The sequence below is a fragment of the Rhodofomes roseus genome, assembly GCF_022264815.1.
Source record: "Rhodofomes roseus strain CIRM-BRFM 1785 chromosome Unknown C8Q71scaffold_2, whole genome shotgun sequence".
NCBI classification, from domain to species: Eukaryota; Fungi; Basidiomycota; class Agaricomycetes; order Polyporales; family Fomitopsidaceae; genus Rhodofomes; species Rhodofomes roseus.
This window is the reverse complement of record NW_025952958.1, coordinates 1,254,844-1,269,595: the sequence shown is the minus strand read 5'-3', so window position 1 is coordinate 1,269,595 and position 14,752 is coordinate 1,254,844. Positions and strand designations below refer to the sequence as shown.

The following is a 14,752-nucleotide window of genomic DNA, read 5'->3' as shown; positions in this document are numbered from 1 at the left end:
TTCATACGTCTCGCCTTCATACCCATGCAGCCCCGGGCCTGAGTGGTCTAGCATCTATCTGCCGCCGCTCCCCCCTCCTCACTTCACGACCTGATCACGACCACGACCATCCCAATTGTATTTCCTAGCTATATCTAAACAACCATGCCTGCCTCAAAAGCTGCCTTAGTCGTTCCGCAAGACCTGCTATACGAACTGGCTCTAGCTCTCTGGAAGACAGTAGTCAACATATTCTTCCGGGAAATCAGGCCAAGAGGCGCATTCCACATCCCCCGAGATGGACCGGTCATCTTCGTGGCTGCACCTCACCATAACCAAGTGCGTCCCTGACAATGAACCTTGCTACGAGCTAACGCTCCCGAACCAGTTCCTTGACCCTTTGCTACTCTCATTGCAAGTTCACAGAGAAACGAGACGGAAAGTACAGTTTCTGATTGCAGCCAAAAGTATGAAGAGGAAGGTCATTGGGTTCTTTGCCAGGATGATGGCCAGCAGTAAGCCCCCGTCGCATCCGAATTTGATTGTATGAATTTGATTGCTGTGCAGTCCCAGTTGTTCGCGCTGCAGATGACGCCAAACCGGGAAAGGGACACGTCATCATCTCCGACGACGATCCATGTCTTGTCATTGGTTTCGATACTCGCTTCACAGAGGAGTTCGCTCCCCAAATGCAGATCATGCTACCCAAATCTGTCAACTTCGCTGTAGCAGAGGTCGCGGAGGTAATCTCGGACACAGAGCTTCGCATCAAGAAGGAATTTGGAGGGGAGAGCGGAAAGGGCACCGCTCGGATTCGCGAGAAGACGAAGGAGTTGCAAACACAGGGGAAGCAAGGATTCGACTTCAAGAAGCTACCTCACGTCGACCAGAAGGAGATGTATCATCATGTGTATCAATGTCTCACTGAAGGCGGCTGTATAGCTATTTTCCCTGAGGGTATGTGAGCTCATCACAATCACTTCCTTTGTTACAAAGTGCTAATTACGTCAGGCAGGCGGGAGTCATGACCGTACGGATCTGCTTCCCCTGAAAGCGGGCGTGTCTCTCATGGCATTGGGTGCTATGGCTAACGACCCGCATGTCAAAGTCAAGATAGTTCCTGTTGGCTTGTCGTACTTCCATCCCCATCGCTTCCGGTCACGAGCTGTCGTTGAGTTCGGGACAGCCCTCGATGTCCCAGCAGAGCTGGTAGAGATGTTTAAGGAAGGCGGCGCGCAGAAGCGGGAGGCTGTTGGCAAGCTCTTAGACTACGTCTATGACGCGCTGAAGACGGTTACCATCCGCGCTCCAGACTACGAGACATTGATGGTACGCATCCCAAGACGCTTTCATGCACATGGTCTGATATTTCGTCTTAGCTATGTCAAGCAGCTCGTCGTCTGTACAAGACTCCCGGTCAACATCTGACGCTCGGTCAAGTCGTTGACCTCAATCGCCGCTTCCTGGAAGGTTACTTGCACTTCAAGGACGAGCCGAAGGTACAGAAGCTGCGCAATGATGTCCTTAAGTACAACCGAATGGTGCGGGATCTCGGTTTGCGAGACCACCAGGTGCGCTCTTTGACTCAGTCGTCGGGAATGTGCACTCATGGCATCCGTCCACAGGTCCCTCATGCTCAGAAAGCCAGTTGGAAGGCTTTGGGTCTACTTTTATACCGGCTAGGTCTTCTCTTTGTGTGGACCATGCTCGCACTTCCTGGCGTGATCTTGAACGGGCCGATCTTCTTGGCCGCGTCGATTACGTCAAGGAAGAAGGCCAAAGGTATATTTACAGACTCGGCGACTTGGATCGCTACCACCGCTGACCACTGGAACAGAGGCCCTCGCTGCTTCGACTGTCAAGATTGCTGCTCGAGATGTTCTGGCGACATGGAAGGTGTTGATATCGCTCGGGATGACACCTCTGCTCTATGGATTCTACGCATTCCTGGCCACCATGACCGTCATCAGGGCTGGTGCACCGCTTGAGCTGAAGATCTGGACGCCCATTCTGGTGATGGTGACTCTGCCTTTCGTCGCATACGCTGCTTTGAAATTCGGTGAAGCCGGGATGGATGTCCTCAAGTCAGTATTCATTCTTGCTGTCGGATAGTGTTCGTGACAGCTTGCATTTAGGTCGCTGCGACCCCTCGTCGTAGCACTGATACCCGGCCAGTCTCGTTCGCTGGACCAACTGAAAGCAATGCGAGTAGAGGTGTCGAATCAACTTGCGGATGTAATCCGTGAGTTCGGCCCCAAGCTATATGAGGACTTCGATGCAGTACGTCGTAACGTTATCATTGCTGTTTCATATTTTCTGAAGTCGATTGCTAGAACCGCATTATGGTTCCGTCTGCAAGCGTGCCACCGTCTACAGGGGAGCCTGGTATATGGAGACGGAAGAGCGGCACAGGCGGTGTCGACGCTCAGGGCAACTTGCTCGTGCATCCCATGGTCAGTCCATGTACTTCCCTACTTTGCGGAACACTAACGGTCCGATAGACGTGGCTCGACGAACGTTTGTTCGGCTGGAGTCGGAGTGCATCTCGGGGCACGAGTGCCTGGTCAGGGACGCGTAGCCAGGATATCAGCAGGGCACCCAGTCCAGACGCATCCGAAGACGAGACCGGTGACTACGACAACGTTCTGGGCTACCTCGAGGGCCGATCTGCCCAGTCGCCGCGTCCTGGACGCAGTCACCAGAGCTCGTACGCCGACATCCAGCGGCTGAGGAATGGCACGGGCGATCACGGCGTCAAGTTCGCGGTGACTAGCACCGGAACCGAGGCCAATGATCCCGAGGGCCTCCAGTTTCGGCAGCGGGGTAATTCGCGGACTCGTAAGAGCTCGCTGTCGGATATGGTGCCAGTAGAGAGGATCGGTGCGTTGGACAGGAATGAGAACTTCCGGGAGGCTACGGATGACCTCAATCACGAGCTGGAGGAGCAAAAGGGTCATAAGGACGAGTAGATCACCGAGTCTGGACCTTCCTCTATCCTTCTCATCCTGTGTGCCCCCGTCCGGCCGCCTACAAAACTTTCCTCGTTGCAGCGAATGTAATGACACAGACCCGATAAACGGCATCACTATGAGCACAAGCTTGCTACAGTTACCTGACCGGCAAGCAAACCCTAACTGTACAGGTCTTCTCTTCGTTTCCCGGCCGTCAGTATCTCTACGCCGGTTTCCGTGATCCTGCAAAGGTGTCAGCACCGCAGGCCCTCATAATTGTGATGGTACGAACAGTAGCGTATCTTCAAATTGCGCGCTGGGTTTGCCGTCGACCGTAGTCGCGGTCCAGTTGTCTGGCCAGTGGACGAGGTCCCAGTTGTGACCAAGGTTGATCATGGGTTCGATGGTGAATACCTGCACGAACGTCGTCAGGACGCTGCCTGTGACAGTGAAACCTCGGCTAACCATTCCAGCTTTCATCGTACCAACAGCCTTGTTCTTGGCATAGTGAGGGACGTTGGGTGCACAGTGGAACAACTCGTGGATTCCGTGTCCGCAATATGTGCGCACGACAGCGCAACCGTTTGCACGGGCGATAGGTTCACTGTGGCAAAACATACGTCAGCATGCGATGCGCGCTGCCGCATACCGTTTGTACGAACATGACTTTGCCCAGGTCGCGGAAGAGCGCGCCAGGCTTGCAGATTTTGATCGCCTCGTCGAGTGCTTCACGGGTAACACGCACGAGTTTCTTCCAGTCGTCGTCGACGCGTCCCACAGGGTATGTCTCGTTCAAATCACCGTGGAAGCCTAGAGTCTCGGTCACTTTACGAGCATGTTCTATGATGAAGCATACGAACCGTCATAATACAGGGTAACATCTGGAAGATGGCCTATCGTTGAGCTATCGATAACCTGTATCGTATTGCACAGTCACTTACCAATGTTGATGATGTCGCCTTCTTGGAGTTTGCGCTTGTCAGGGATACCGTGGCAAATGGCCTCGTTGATGGACCTGTGAGTATGTCTTAGCTTATGTACACGATAACCCAAACGCTAACGCCTACGTGCAAACAGATTTCGGAAACCCGCGATAATTCAGGGGTGATGGATATGCATTGCGCTTGATAGTCTCGTTGTGGACGATCTCGTCGATCTCGTCTGTCGTAATGCCGGGTCGTACATGTGAGGCAGCGATGTCCAAGACCTCTCGGGCTAGCTAGTGAAATGACAGTCAGGTAAGGCTTGAAGACCACGCTTGCGCACTCACTCTGCAGACGGTCCGTATCTTCTCTTGTTCCTCCTTCGTGAGGATTTTGGGGGGCTGCCCAGCACGTCTGCTTTCTGAGGTTGGCTGACCTACAGAAAAGGCGCATCGTTATGGCAAGCTCACATCGTCGTTTTGACCTCACGAAATAATTTAGAGACAGCCCTACCATCTTCAGCGTAATCTGGTCTTGGGATGTGTTCAGGGACATGTCGTGTGGGTGACAATGGATACACTGGTCGCAGGGATCCCGTGAATTTGAAGCTACCAAACGGGTTAAAGGTACCATCTAGGGAAGCATCCTTCAGTACTAGCTGTGGCGCGAAGGCAGATGTGTAAGGGAATTTACCTCTGTTGATGTTGGGATCGTCCAGTAGCGGTTGTCTCGGGGTAGCAATATCGTGGATTAACTTGTGCGTTTTCTGAGGATTCCTGTGAGGACTGCGGATTATTTCGAGTCATGGGTTGCTTACCCCTACGTGCCCAGTCCCAATGTTTGTAAACCGAATGTGGAGGTTCATAATGGATGTCACTCACAGTCTGACTTGAAGCATTCTTGTCCGCAGAAGAATGAACCCTTGATTCCTAATCTGAGAAAAGTCAGTTCGGACACAAGACTGGGCCCTAGACAGAGCCGATCACTTACTTATGGCATGTCGGGCACTCCAGCTTCGAAGCGGGATGCCCGTTTGGGCATGTCTTACTCTGGCAAGGGACGTTTGTCGTACTCATGGGGGCGACGAAGGCGGTTGGTAGGAAAGGCGGTGAGAGAGACGGCGTCCCAGTTTGCGACTGACTGCCGCCACACGGGCGTCTGTTCGTGCGATCTTTGACATTGCCGTTTTAGTAGCAATTTAGTAGTAGGGCAAATTGTCGTTAGTTCATCCACAGGCGCCGGCGGAATCCACGAATCCAGCAGTATGTGGCCGGGCTTCTCATATGTCCTTTCCCCAAGCTCATGCTTCTCATGCTTGTGCTCTTGTCCACGCTGGAACCACATGCCGTTATCGCAATAGATCGATGTAAGCTATAACGCGTTGATTGAGTACTAGAATGGTGAGGAGTACATATTATACTGCTATGTACAGTATGTATACCCTGAGGATTGTGCGTTGAATGAACATTCAGCTGAGCATCGAGATGTGGCCTTGAGCTTGATATTGTGCGATTACCCTAAGAAGATGCATCGGGGCCATCTCTTCTATCTGCCCGTCTGCGTAAGTGAACTCCATCTGCCTCCGCCACTGTCTCATCTAACTGTGTCGAAGCTGGCACTATCCCATCCAGTCTCTCGCGCGACTCATTGCGCAACCGTTGTAAGTCGGCGTACGACCCCTGGCGCTCGCTCGAACGTGGCCTCGTCGACTCCGCCCCTCGCTGCTCGAGATAGCCGACAACGTTGTCGTAGTCACAGTGCTCGTGGATATCGTCGTCGGCCTCCCCGTCGTCCGAGGGTGTTACTCCAGCGCTCTCCTCTGAACTTCGCGACGGTCGTGGACTCCAGCCAAAGAGATGTTCGTCCAGCCATGTCTACAACGATTGGGATTCAGGGGGACGCAACATAATTCATTGCAGTGTCTTACCATTGGATGTACCAGCAAGGTGCCTTGTGCCCGTGATGGAGCGCCACCACTCCTGCGGCGGGAGAGGCCAGGCCGACTCACTGGTGTTACCAGCATACGGCGCTATTTGCGTAGTCAATATACGGATACCTGTGCCTATCTCGAACGGAGATGATGCGTACCTCATCAAAGTCGTCATATAGCTTGGGTGCGAACTCATTTACGACCTCCACAAGTTCATTTGTGACCTGTACGCGCATCGCCTTGAGCCGGTCGAGCGAGCGCGACTGACCAGGGATCAATGCGACGACGAGAGGGGGCAGTGATCTGGCACCCATTGCCGTCAGAAATGACTGCTGCCTCTAGAGAGAACCATACGCTTACTTCATAACGTCCACGCCAGCTTCACCGAACTTCAGCGCGGCATATGCAACCAAAGGCAGCGCGAGCATGACGAGCACCGGCGTGCATATCTGCCACTTGATTGGCGCACCGTATTTGATCGCGGCCATGGTCGCAATGAATGCGTAGAAACCGTATAACACCGGGGTCAGTCCGAGCGAGATGAGGATCTTCCATGTCGCCACGACGTCCCTGCCAGAGATCTTAACCACGGAACCGGCCAGCGCCTCTACAATGACGTTTGAGGGGCCATCCGGCAGTGGGGCGCATGTAGAGGGAAGCTTACCTTTGGCCTTCTTCCGAGACATTGCGGAGGCAGCCAGAAAGATCGGTGCGTTCAGCACAACGCCGGGAAGTGCTAACACGCTCCAGAATTGTAGTAGCCCCAGGCGATAGATGAGGAGTCCGAGGGTCTTCCAGCTAGCCTTCTGTGCCCGTGGTACCTGCGTTTGTCATTAGATGTCAAGATGCAAATTGGAGAACCACGGATGGACAGACCTGATGATCGCGGAGGCCGAGATATCTAACCATGCGATTGTACTTGAGCACGTCGTCACGCAGCTTCTTGACTTTGGGCTCGTCTTTGAAGTGCAAGTAGCCCTCAAGGAAGCGACGGTTCAACTCGACAACTTGGCCTAAACTCGTATGCTGCCCTGGGATGTCGTACAGGCGTCGCGCGGCTTGACAAAGCTATAGTACTCGTTCTTAGTCTGCGCCTGAATATTGATACTTAGCAGAATGCGCACCATCAGTGTGTCGTAATCAGGCGCTCTGACAGTCACGATCTTAAGCGCGTCGTAGATGAGGTTGAGGAGCTGGCCGACTGCTTGACGCTTCTCCGTTCCTCCTTGCCTGTACAGTGCCACTAGCTCTTGCGGAACGTCAAAAGCGGTCCCGAACTCCACCACTACTCTTGAACGGAATCGGTGCGGGTGGAAGTAGGACATCCCAACGGGCACAATCTGAACCTTGAGGCTAGGATTGTTGGCCATGGCACCCAGTGCCATCAAGGAGACTCCGGCTTTCAGTGGGAGCAAATCGGCACGGTCATGGCTTCCACCTATAATCGTACCCAAGTCAATACACTGAAAACAGTGGTAAACTAATGTGTAGAACGTACCTTCCGGGAAGATACCAATACAGCCACCTTCGGTCAGACATTGGTAGACATGGTGGTACATGTCCTGTTGGTCCAGATGCGGTATTTTCTTGAATTCCAACCCCGGCTCACTCTGGGCTTGGAGCTCCAATACCTTCTGGCGGATCTTGAGAGTGCCCTTCCCACCATCTCCGCCGAACTCCTTCTTAAGCTTGAGCTCCGTGTCGGAGATGACCTCGAGGACCTCTGCGAGCGGCGCATTCACGGACTTTGGGAGCATGATTTGCATGCGAGGGCCGAGTTCCTTCGTGAACTGTGTGCCGTGACCTACGACGATGCACGGGTCATGCTCAGATAGTGAGACGTAGCCTGTGCCGGGTTTTGCTTCATCCGCTGCACGGACCACTGGGACTGACCGACAGAACCACGATGTTCATGATATATCAAACAACAACCAACACGTACTACTCACTGCTTGAAACCATCCTCGCAAAGAAACCAATGACCCTCTGCTTCATGCTCTTGGCGGCTACCAGAAACTGCACCTTGCGCCTGGTCTCGCGCCATACCTCAAGAGCAAGCACCATATCTACGAACTTTTTAGAGTCAGTATATGCACGCCTCAGCGTCGCACGAGCATACTTGCTTGATTGTTGTGCGGCGCTGCTACGAATATCACCGGTCCCTCTTGAGGTATGTGGAACGCGCCTCTGGGTCTGACCTCGCGGAAAAATATGGTTATTGCGGACCTCCACAGGAACATAGCAGATGCATAGAGGAAGTCCGAGGACGTCGTGGGGCTGCGTTTCGTGCGACCCATGGTGGGCAGACCTCGCGGTCGGCGGTGTAGCTTGCGTCAAGTGTGCTGGTCACAAGTATGACGGCTCACGGTCGGGGGTTGGGAGTTGGCTTCGTTGGACTTGCCAAGGCCATATGTTACGCTGAGGCAGGATGCTGGCAGCTGCGGCGAGAGCTGTCGCCCGACTTCCCCAATCGCCTCCACTGGGGTCCGGGGCTCAGCCACGGTCACATGACCGAAGTCAATAACGCGTCTCGCTTAAGTATCGTGCGACGCGATCTCGGTTCTCCAGTGTACCCGGCGCCCGGGGCCGCTAGCCCGTACGAACAAGGCGATGACTCGGATTACCTGGCTGCAAGGGCAGCACCTACGTCTACAACAAGATCCCATACTTCCGTAACCATATCCTCCAATACTACAGTCGTGGCCTTTGCCCGGAGCGAGTCTGCCTTCAAGTGCCGCGTCGCAGTAGCGTCCCGCTCCTTCACCATGCCCAAGTTGTGATATACCACTGACAAGAAGTACTGGACATCTTGCAGCTGGCGGAACATGTCGAGCAACTCGTAGTCCTTCTCCGCGGTAACGAGATAAGGGATAGACTCTTGTAGTGATTGCGCTGATTAGAGACGCGTTGAGCGTAAAAACTTGGGCCAGTCGGAAGAAACACGCACGCGTCCAATCCCCCGCTGCTATGACGCATCTTGCGAAGACGAAACATGTCAGCGCACGCTGTTCAAGGTCGTCCCCGCCGATAACCTGTGTGGCGAACGTCAGCATAACTGTGAGCCGACACGCTGCTGCATACCTGAGGTAAAATCTCCTCAATAATCCTCCTACACCATTTGGTCATCCCCAGCTCCAGGGCGACATCCGCCAGTAGAACAAGTGCTGTCCGGTAGTGCCCGAATCTACACTGGAACTCGGCCTGCCATGTGGCCGTCAACAATGGTTCAACCCAGGTATACCCTTGATCCGCTTCCTGAGTCAAAGCTTTCAGTATTGAGATGCAGCTGGAGACTGAGGTGAGTCACTCACTTTCATCTGTATGTGTTCATACATCGGGTCCCGTATGCACGAATTCAGCGACATCGGGGTCCCGTTCCAATATTCTCGGCCTCTGTACACGCCGTGTGGACGGCGCTGCTTCAAAAACTCCGTGAACTGGCGGGGTTGCCCGCTTACATGTTGTGAGCAACCATCTACCCTTAATGTGTATGAGACAAGAACACTCACCGACGACTGGCGCGCAAGACGAGAATATGCCATATCTCGTTCGCCCAAATGTGGTAGTCCGTCATGTACAACCCTCGCCATACATCCGGATCGATAAGACTGGCTAGCGCAGCTTCGTACTTGCCTTGTCGAGCACGCTGGGTGTAGCGGAAAGCATCAAACTATCGTCGAGCAGCACTCAAAGGGTGGGACTCACATAATAGGCGCGATTAAGTGCGACTGTAAGCCGGTTGTTGTCTGCACCGCCCACTTCGGTGAATGCGGTCACTATGTTCTCCTGTATCTGCGCCAGTCGCGCGCAACCTTGACAAGCGATAGGTACTGATGATACTTATGTCCACGTTGCAAATCATACATACCGTGCAGGCTCCACACCACACTTTGTACGGTATGTGGACCCCATTGTTCGGCTTCGATGAACGGAGCACGCTGAAGATTGATCCAGTGGTCGTACAATCCTACCGTTTTGATGATCCTCTCAAACGCTGCAGTGAGTGGTTGTTGCTGAAGAGACGGTCGATTCGCTGATCAGCGTGTCGTGCCCCCCGAGCGACTGAGCCACATACATTGCTGATCTGCAGAAGCTTCTCAACATCGCGCAAGATCTCGTAGGGATGTAGATCAGGTTGTATATCGTTGATCGTCGGCTTTTGACCGTGCTCCGTGGGTGGCAAGCGGTTATATAGACTGCCCCGCCCAACGTCATGCGATCAGAAGGTATCACGATGTACCAGCACCTACCTCATGCAGGCCTGTAGAGTGAGTTTGTCACTGCACGTCCGAGCTACGCCGATAGCCTCTTGGAGGGTCTGATGTCGTCGACAGGGCGTGTTAGATGTGCTTGAGGCTGAAGGTGAGTGCGTCATGTTACCTTCCTACAAGCAACGAACTCGTGGTGCAGGTAGTGTCTCCGGGCAACACTGAGTAGGGCATGTTGCCGGAGTCCTCTTTGGAGCCATAGTCATTCAGCGTATCGGTTGATGACTAGACCAGATACGTACGAATCGTGAGCTTCGTGAAAGTGCTGCTCAAAAAACCGTCGCAGGTGTTCCGTTGCGCTGTTCTCTTCGCCGATGGCCGCCGCCTTTTCGTAACTACGCAAAATGCTACAGCTTGCACGCCTACGAGTTGCACCATCAGTCGACTTACTCTCCGAGAGCGGTCGCTACAGCGTGAGGTTTCTTGTCGCTCTGCGCTTTATGAGCCAGGTAGTCTGATCGCCGCGAGTGAGCAATAGCGAGGTCATGGATTGCATTGAATCGCACCCATTGTAAGTGCATCTTCTCGCGTATCTTCATAACCCGGAAGCTTTGTCGGATGCTGGTCTGAATGCTGACCGGCGTGGAAGGTGAGTTCTATCCAGGATATGTAATCCCGGTGCAGCTTGGAGAGCCCAGTAAAGGACAGCTTCCGAGAACTGATGTAACACCGATGGCAGAAAAAGCCAAAGAGGGAGCGGCGAGCCTGCAGCATATATTCGCAGTTAATTATTCATTATGCATCGCGTGTGGCCAGAAGGACTGACGAAGTCTGAGTTATTCTAGCAGTTGGTCAGCCGAAGGCAGAACATTTATACGAAAGACCTCACATCCTCCTCGTCTCTTTCCACATAGAGAGTATGTAAGTCTATGAACTGGCATGTAATCTTGTTCGAGACTCAGTACGAGTTGGACAAACATACTTGCGAAGAAGTCAGAAAGATCTTGCGGTCGTTGCAGTCGTAGATGCTATGGAAGAAAGTGTCATGCAAGGCCTTCCTCAGTCCAGTTATGTATACCTCGTTGGAGAATCTCTGATAGAATCTCTGTGCAGAGGGCAGGTCTCCCATAGGGCCTTTCATGATTTCGGTAGTCAGATCGCCAAATCCCTTCGGTTCCATTACCTATGGAAGGTGAAGCTCAGTAGCTTCCTTGAGTGCATACGCTCTTACTTCGGAGAGTTCGCGGATGAGGATGCGATAGAGATGAAGCATGAATGGTCCGGGGAGTGGCCCTTCTGGTGCATAATCGAATGTCTGGAATGCCAGTACGATAATGGCCAGGAGATTGACGTGATGAGGCCGCAGTATATGCTTGACAGGGGGATTAGCTGGATTTCGCATAACGTGTTACCTTGTGCGAACGGGCTGGGGTATATAGGAGCAGGGAGTGAGGGTGGGGAAGACGAGTGGCACGCGTCCGAACGCGTCGCGCGACGCGTCGGGATGTGATGCGTGGGAACGTTAACAGGACGCCAGATCTCTTTCACGATCGACTCGTAGATTGGGCGCTTCCTACTGTACGCTCCTCACTCTCAGGTCGCCTCAGCCTAATGGCGGTCAAGCCAAACAACAAGCGAAAGGCACAGCCATCTCAGGCGAGTACCGAAGCTGACTCTGTAACTCCTTATGCTGAACAATTTCCAGGGTGCCTCCAAAAAGCGCAAGCTCTCCAAAGACACAGAGCAGAAGAAATCGTCTGCGAAGTCCAAGGCGAAGGGCAAGGAGAAAGCAGCCGACAGAGACATTATCCCAATTCCTGTCCATGAAAACGACGCTGAGCTCTCGGATGAGGACCTGGATGCATTCGAGGAGTACGGTGCAGCGTTGGGATTCCTGAGCAAGTTGGACGAAAAGGGTATAGCCAGGTGAGCCATCATTTAACGACCACATCCCCGTGTCCTTGGTACGAGCTCTTTCCATCTCCCTAGGAGCAAGAAGGAGACAGAACGCTTGCGCCGCCTGCACAAACCCGTTCGTGTTGCTCCGAAGGACGACCTGCCATCCGTCGACTCTCACGATGAAGACGAAGACGAAGACGACTGGAGCTCTGGTTTTGGCGACGATGCCGAGGAGGAATACCTCTCTGATGCTCCGTCAGACGCCATGATTTCAGAGGCCGGAGAGAGCTCGCCATCGAGCGTCAGACAACCACGCAAAAGGCCCAAAGCCGACTCGGACGAAGAGGAAATGTTATATGAGAGTTTGCCGCGAAAGCGCAGGCCATCTTGGGAGCCTGAAGAAAAGACGGAGAAAGGCGTCGAAAGGTTGCCAATCAAGCTCTCTGACGGACGAATACAGAAGAGTAATGCCAAGGTTGTGCTTGACGCGGAGGAGATCGAAGGGAGCGAAGACGAATCCGAAGAGGATAGACCTATGCCCGAATGGAGAGTCGAGGATGTGTCTACCGGTGCTCGATTCGGGCGCCCAGCGGTAGTCGACGTCATTAGCAATAAGTCTCGCAAGGCTCGTATACAAGGTGCAAAGGAGCAAATAGCGGGCATATGCCAAGAAATTGTTGCAGACCCAGAGACCAGCGTAATTCATCCATTCCTACCTCATCTCTTTGACGACTTAACACGTTCATAGATGGGCCTTCTGAGACGGTTGCATACGTTCTCCCTACCCCAGATCTCAACGCCCTCTCACCCTGATCCCGTCCCAAACGACATGGTCATCCGCAAGATGACCATGCTCTCTCAGCTGGCCGTGTTCAAGGACATCATACCTGGCTATCGTGTACGTGCGCTCACCGACAAAGAGAAGGAGGAGAAGGTCAGCCAGATGGTTCAACGGACACGAGATTGGGAGCAAGGGCTTGTCTCAGTGTATCAGAGTTACCTCCGCGCGATGGAGGCTGAAATCAAAGGTGAGTGATGCATCGTTTTTCTCGTTGCACCACAGTGGACTCACAGAGTATCAGCGAAAAGTGAACTCGCCGAGATCGCGCTGCAGTCCATGTGTTCCTTGCTCGTTGAGGTCACACACTTCAACTTCCGCGTCAATCTGATGAATTGCGTGGTTGCGTACTTGAGTAGGAAGTCTTGGGACAAGGTACGTCGCCCTCGCCATGTTCCTTGCGACCGTATCTAGGTACTCACGCAGATTACCATCACCAGATGTCAGACCTGTGTCTCAATTCACTGATCAAGGTGTTCCGTGCGGACAATACCGGCGATGCCTCGCTGGAGATTGTGCGCTTGCTGAATCGCATGATCAAGGAACGCAAGTTCAACGTTCACCCGGATGTCCTCTCGTGTTTGTTCCACCTCCGCTTAAAGACCGAACTTGGTGTACGGGCGTCAGAGACCAAGGTTGACAGGGAACAGCTTGGGAAAGGGCCGAGGAAGGGGAAATACAAAAAGGCAGAGCAGCCTCATCTCAGCAAGAAGGCCAAGAAGGCATTCAAAGAGAAGAAGGAGATTGCAAAGGAAATGCGTGAGGCGGAAGCGGAGGTTGACAAAGAAGAGCGCGCAGCGAAGGTAGGTTGTGGAGCTTCAAGTTTCCATCTTCGTCGTCAGTCTGGGTGCTGAGGGATACCATCTTACAGCAAACAGAGACGCTCAAATTGCTCTTTGTTCTCTATTTCAGGCTCCTGAAGAATCCCACGCCGACACCTCTGCTTCCCGCGGCGCTTCAGGGGATTTCCAAATTCTCGCATTTGGTCAACATCGATTTCTTCCGTGACCTGTTGCAAGTCCTCAAAGGGATCATGTCTCGAGATCCGGACGGGACAGACGAGGACGCGAGGCGGACGGATCATGATACGTCAGACAGCAGGAGCGCGCAGTACCAATTGCTGTGCATCGTCACCGCATTCGAACTGCTGTCCGGGCAAGGTGCGGGATTCTTGCGTCATTGTGGTCATCGGTAGAAGCATAATCGCGGCTTGTGACAGGTGAAGCACTCGACATTGACTTGAGCGAGTTCGTCAATCGCCTCTATGCCATCCTGCCCTCGCTCGGCCTCGCACATGACGTCGAGACTGTACCCGAGGTTGCGTTCAAGTCGGACGTGCGTGTCTCCAAGCCATCCACGACTGCTGACATGCTGTTCCGTGCGCTGGACTTGGTGTTCGCCCCGCGGGCATCCTCGTCCGCAGCCCCACCCTGGCGCGCAGCCGCATTCGCCAAGCGGCTCCTCACCGCCGCCCTCCAGTGGCCACCCGCGACGGCCGGAAGGGCGATCGAGCTGGTCAGGGCGCTCGTCGAGAGGGATTCGAAGCTCGAGGCACTGTTGTCCACCGAGGATCGGGGCGGCAACGGGGTGTATCGCCCAGATCTCGACGATCCGCAACTGAGCAATCCGTTCGGGACGACGTTCTGGGAATTGCATGTCCTCGCTCGTAGACACTGGGACGCGCGTGTGCGCGATCAGGCCCAGAAAGTATTGCATATGACGTCCTAGGCTACTTGTACGTACAGGTACTACCTGAGTCGGGAACCCATAGCATGGTAGAGAGGAGGGAGATTAACAGCTACATTTATTTTGGCGATCGAATAGTTTCATTGCTACAAATAATCTCAAGGTACGTATTGATACAGCACCGAACGGAGCGGGAGTCAGGGGGAAGGGTGATGCGTACAGGTGGAAAAGACAGTTCGTTGAAACGTCCGAGGAGAAATAATCGAATTCGAAGGTGAGGGGCAGGCGTTCGCACGCTACGCCCGGCGCGGTGGGGGAGGACACAAGGAGAGTCAGTG

At 53.6% G+C, this 14,752-nt stretch overlaps 5 protein-coding genes across 5 annotated transcripts; 2 read left to right on the top strand and 3 right to left on the bottom strand.

The window, feature by feature from the left end:
- Window positions 1-2: 2 nt before the first annotated feature.
- Window positions 3-3,000, top strand: C8Q71DRAFT_734661 (glycerol-3-phosphate O-acyltransferase). Its single transcript, XM_047922407.1, has 10 exons — window positions 3-318; window positions 368-494; window positions 547-936; window positions 995-1,308; window positions 1,359-1,550; window positions 1,605-1,761; window positions 1,817-2,063; window positions 2,115-2,259; window positions 2,313-2,432; window positions 2,481-3,000. Exons 1-10 carry the CDS (start codon window positions 145-147, stop codon window positions 2,946-2,948), a joined length of 2,334 nt encoding a protein of 777 aa, XP_047783854.1. The 5' UTR covers window positions 3-144; the 3' UTR covers window positions 2,949-3,000.
- C8Q71DRAFT_734658 (methionine aminopeptidase) lies at window positions 3,001-4,998 on the bottom strand. Its single transcript, XM_047922406.1, has 12 exons — window positions 4,844-4,998; window positions 4,734-4,787; window positions 4,547-4,620; window positions 4,367-4,486; window positions 4,201-4,289; window positions 3,998-4,149; window positions 3,872-3,945; window positions 3,791-3,811; window positions 3,593-3,740; window positions 3,396-3,534; window positions 3,223-3,344; window positions 3,001-3,173 (listed from the first exon to the last, which is right to left on the bottom strand). The coding sequence occupies exons 1-12, from the start codon at window positions 4,927-4,929 to the stop codon at window positions 3,110-3,112; spliced, it is 1,143 nt and encodes a 380-aa protein (XP_047783853.1). The 5' UTR covers window positions 4,930-4,998; the 3' UTR covers window positions 3,001-3,109.
- A 133-nt stretch (window positions 4,999-5,131) lies between these two features.
- On the bottom strand, window positions 5,132-8,338 carry C8Q71DRAFT_802337 (uncharacterized protein). The gene is made up of 10 exons (XM_047925961.1): window positions 7,907-8,338; window positions 7,733-7,856; window positions 7,282-7,671; window positions 6,908-7,221; window positions 6,660-6,851; window positions 6,448-6,604; window positions 6,144-6,390; window positions 5,942-6,086; window positions 5,781-5,882; window positions 5,132-5,727 (listed from the first exon to the last, which is right to left on the bottom strand). Exons 1-10 carry the CDS (start codon window positions 8,078-8,080, stop codon window positions 5,371-5,373), a joined length of 2,202 nt encoding a protein of 733 aa, XP_047783852.1. The 5' UTR covers window positions 8,081-8,338; the 3' UTR covers window positions 5,132-5,370.
- Window positions 8,339-8,357: 19 nt separating this feature from the next.
- Window positions 8,358-11,490, bottom strand: C8Q71DRAFT_734655 (uncharacterized protein). The gene is made up of 18 exons (XM_047922405.1): window positions 11,223-11,490; window positions 11,070-11,174; window positions 10,974-11,019; window positions 10,881-10,918; window positions 10,818-10,832; window positions 10,558-10,756; window positions 10,442-10,505; window positions 10,294-10,386; window positions 10,164-10,239; window positions 10,034-10,101; window positions 9,859-9,979; window positions 9,652-9,796; window positions 9,489-9,595; window positions 9,293-9,429; window positions 9,095-9,236; window positions 8,865-9,038; window positions 8,731-8,815; window positions 8,358-8,675 (listed from the first exon to the last, which is right to left on the bottom strand). The coding sequence occupies exons 1-18, from the start codon at window positions 11,391-11,393 to the stop codon at window positions 8,404-8,406; spliced, it is 2,058 nt and encodes a 685-aa protein (XP_047783851.1). The 5' UTR covers window positions 11,394-11,490; the 3' UTR covers window positions 8,358-8,403.
- Window positions 11,491-11,551: 61 nt separating this feature from the next.
- On the top strand, window positions 11,552-14,494 carry C8Q71DRAFT_221747 (nucleolar complex-associated protein 3). The gene is made up of 8 exons (XM_047917107.1): window positions 11,552-11,647; window positions 11,697-11,917; window positions 11,981-12,587; window positions 12,639-12,918; window positions 12,973-13,103; window positions 13,169-13,531; window positions 13,600-13,888; window positions 13,948-14,494. The coding sequence occupies exons 1-8, from the start codon at window positions 11,603-11,605 to the stop codon at window positions 14,454-14,456; spliced, it is 2,445 nt and encodes an 814-aa protein (XP_047783850.1). The 5' UTR covers window positions 11,552-11,602; the 3' UTR covers window positions 14,457-14,494.
- The last annotated feature ends 258 nt before the right edge of the window (window positions 14,495-14,752 follow it).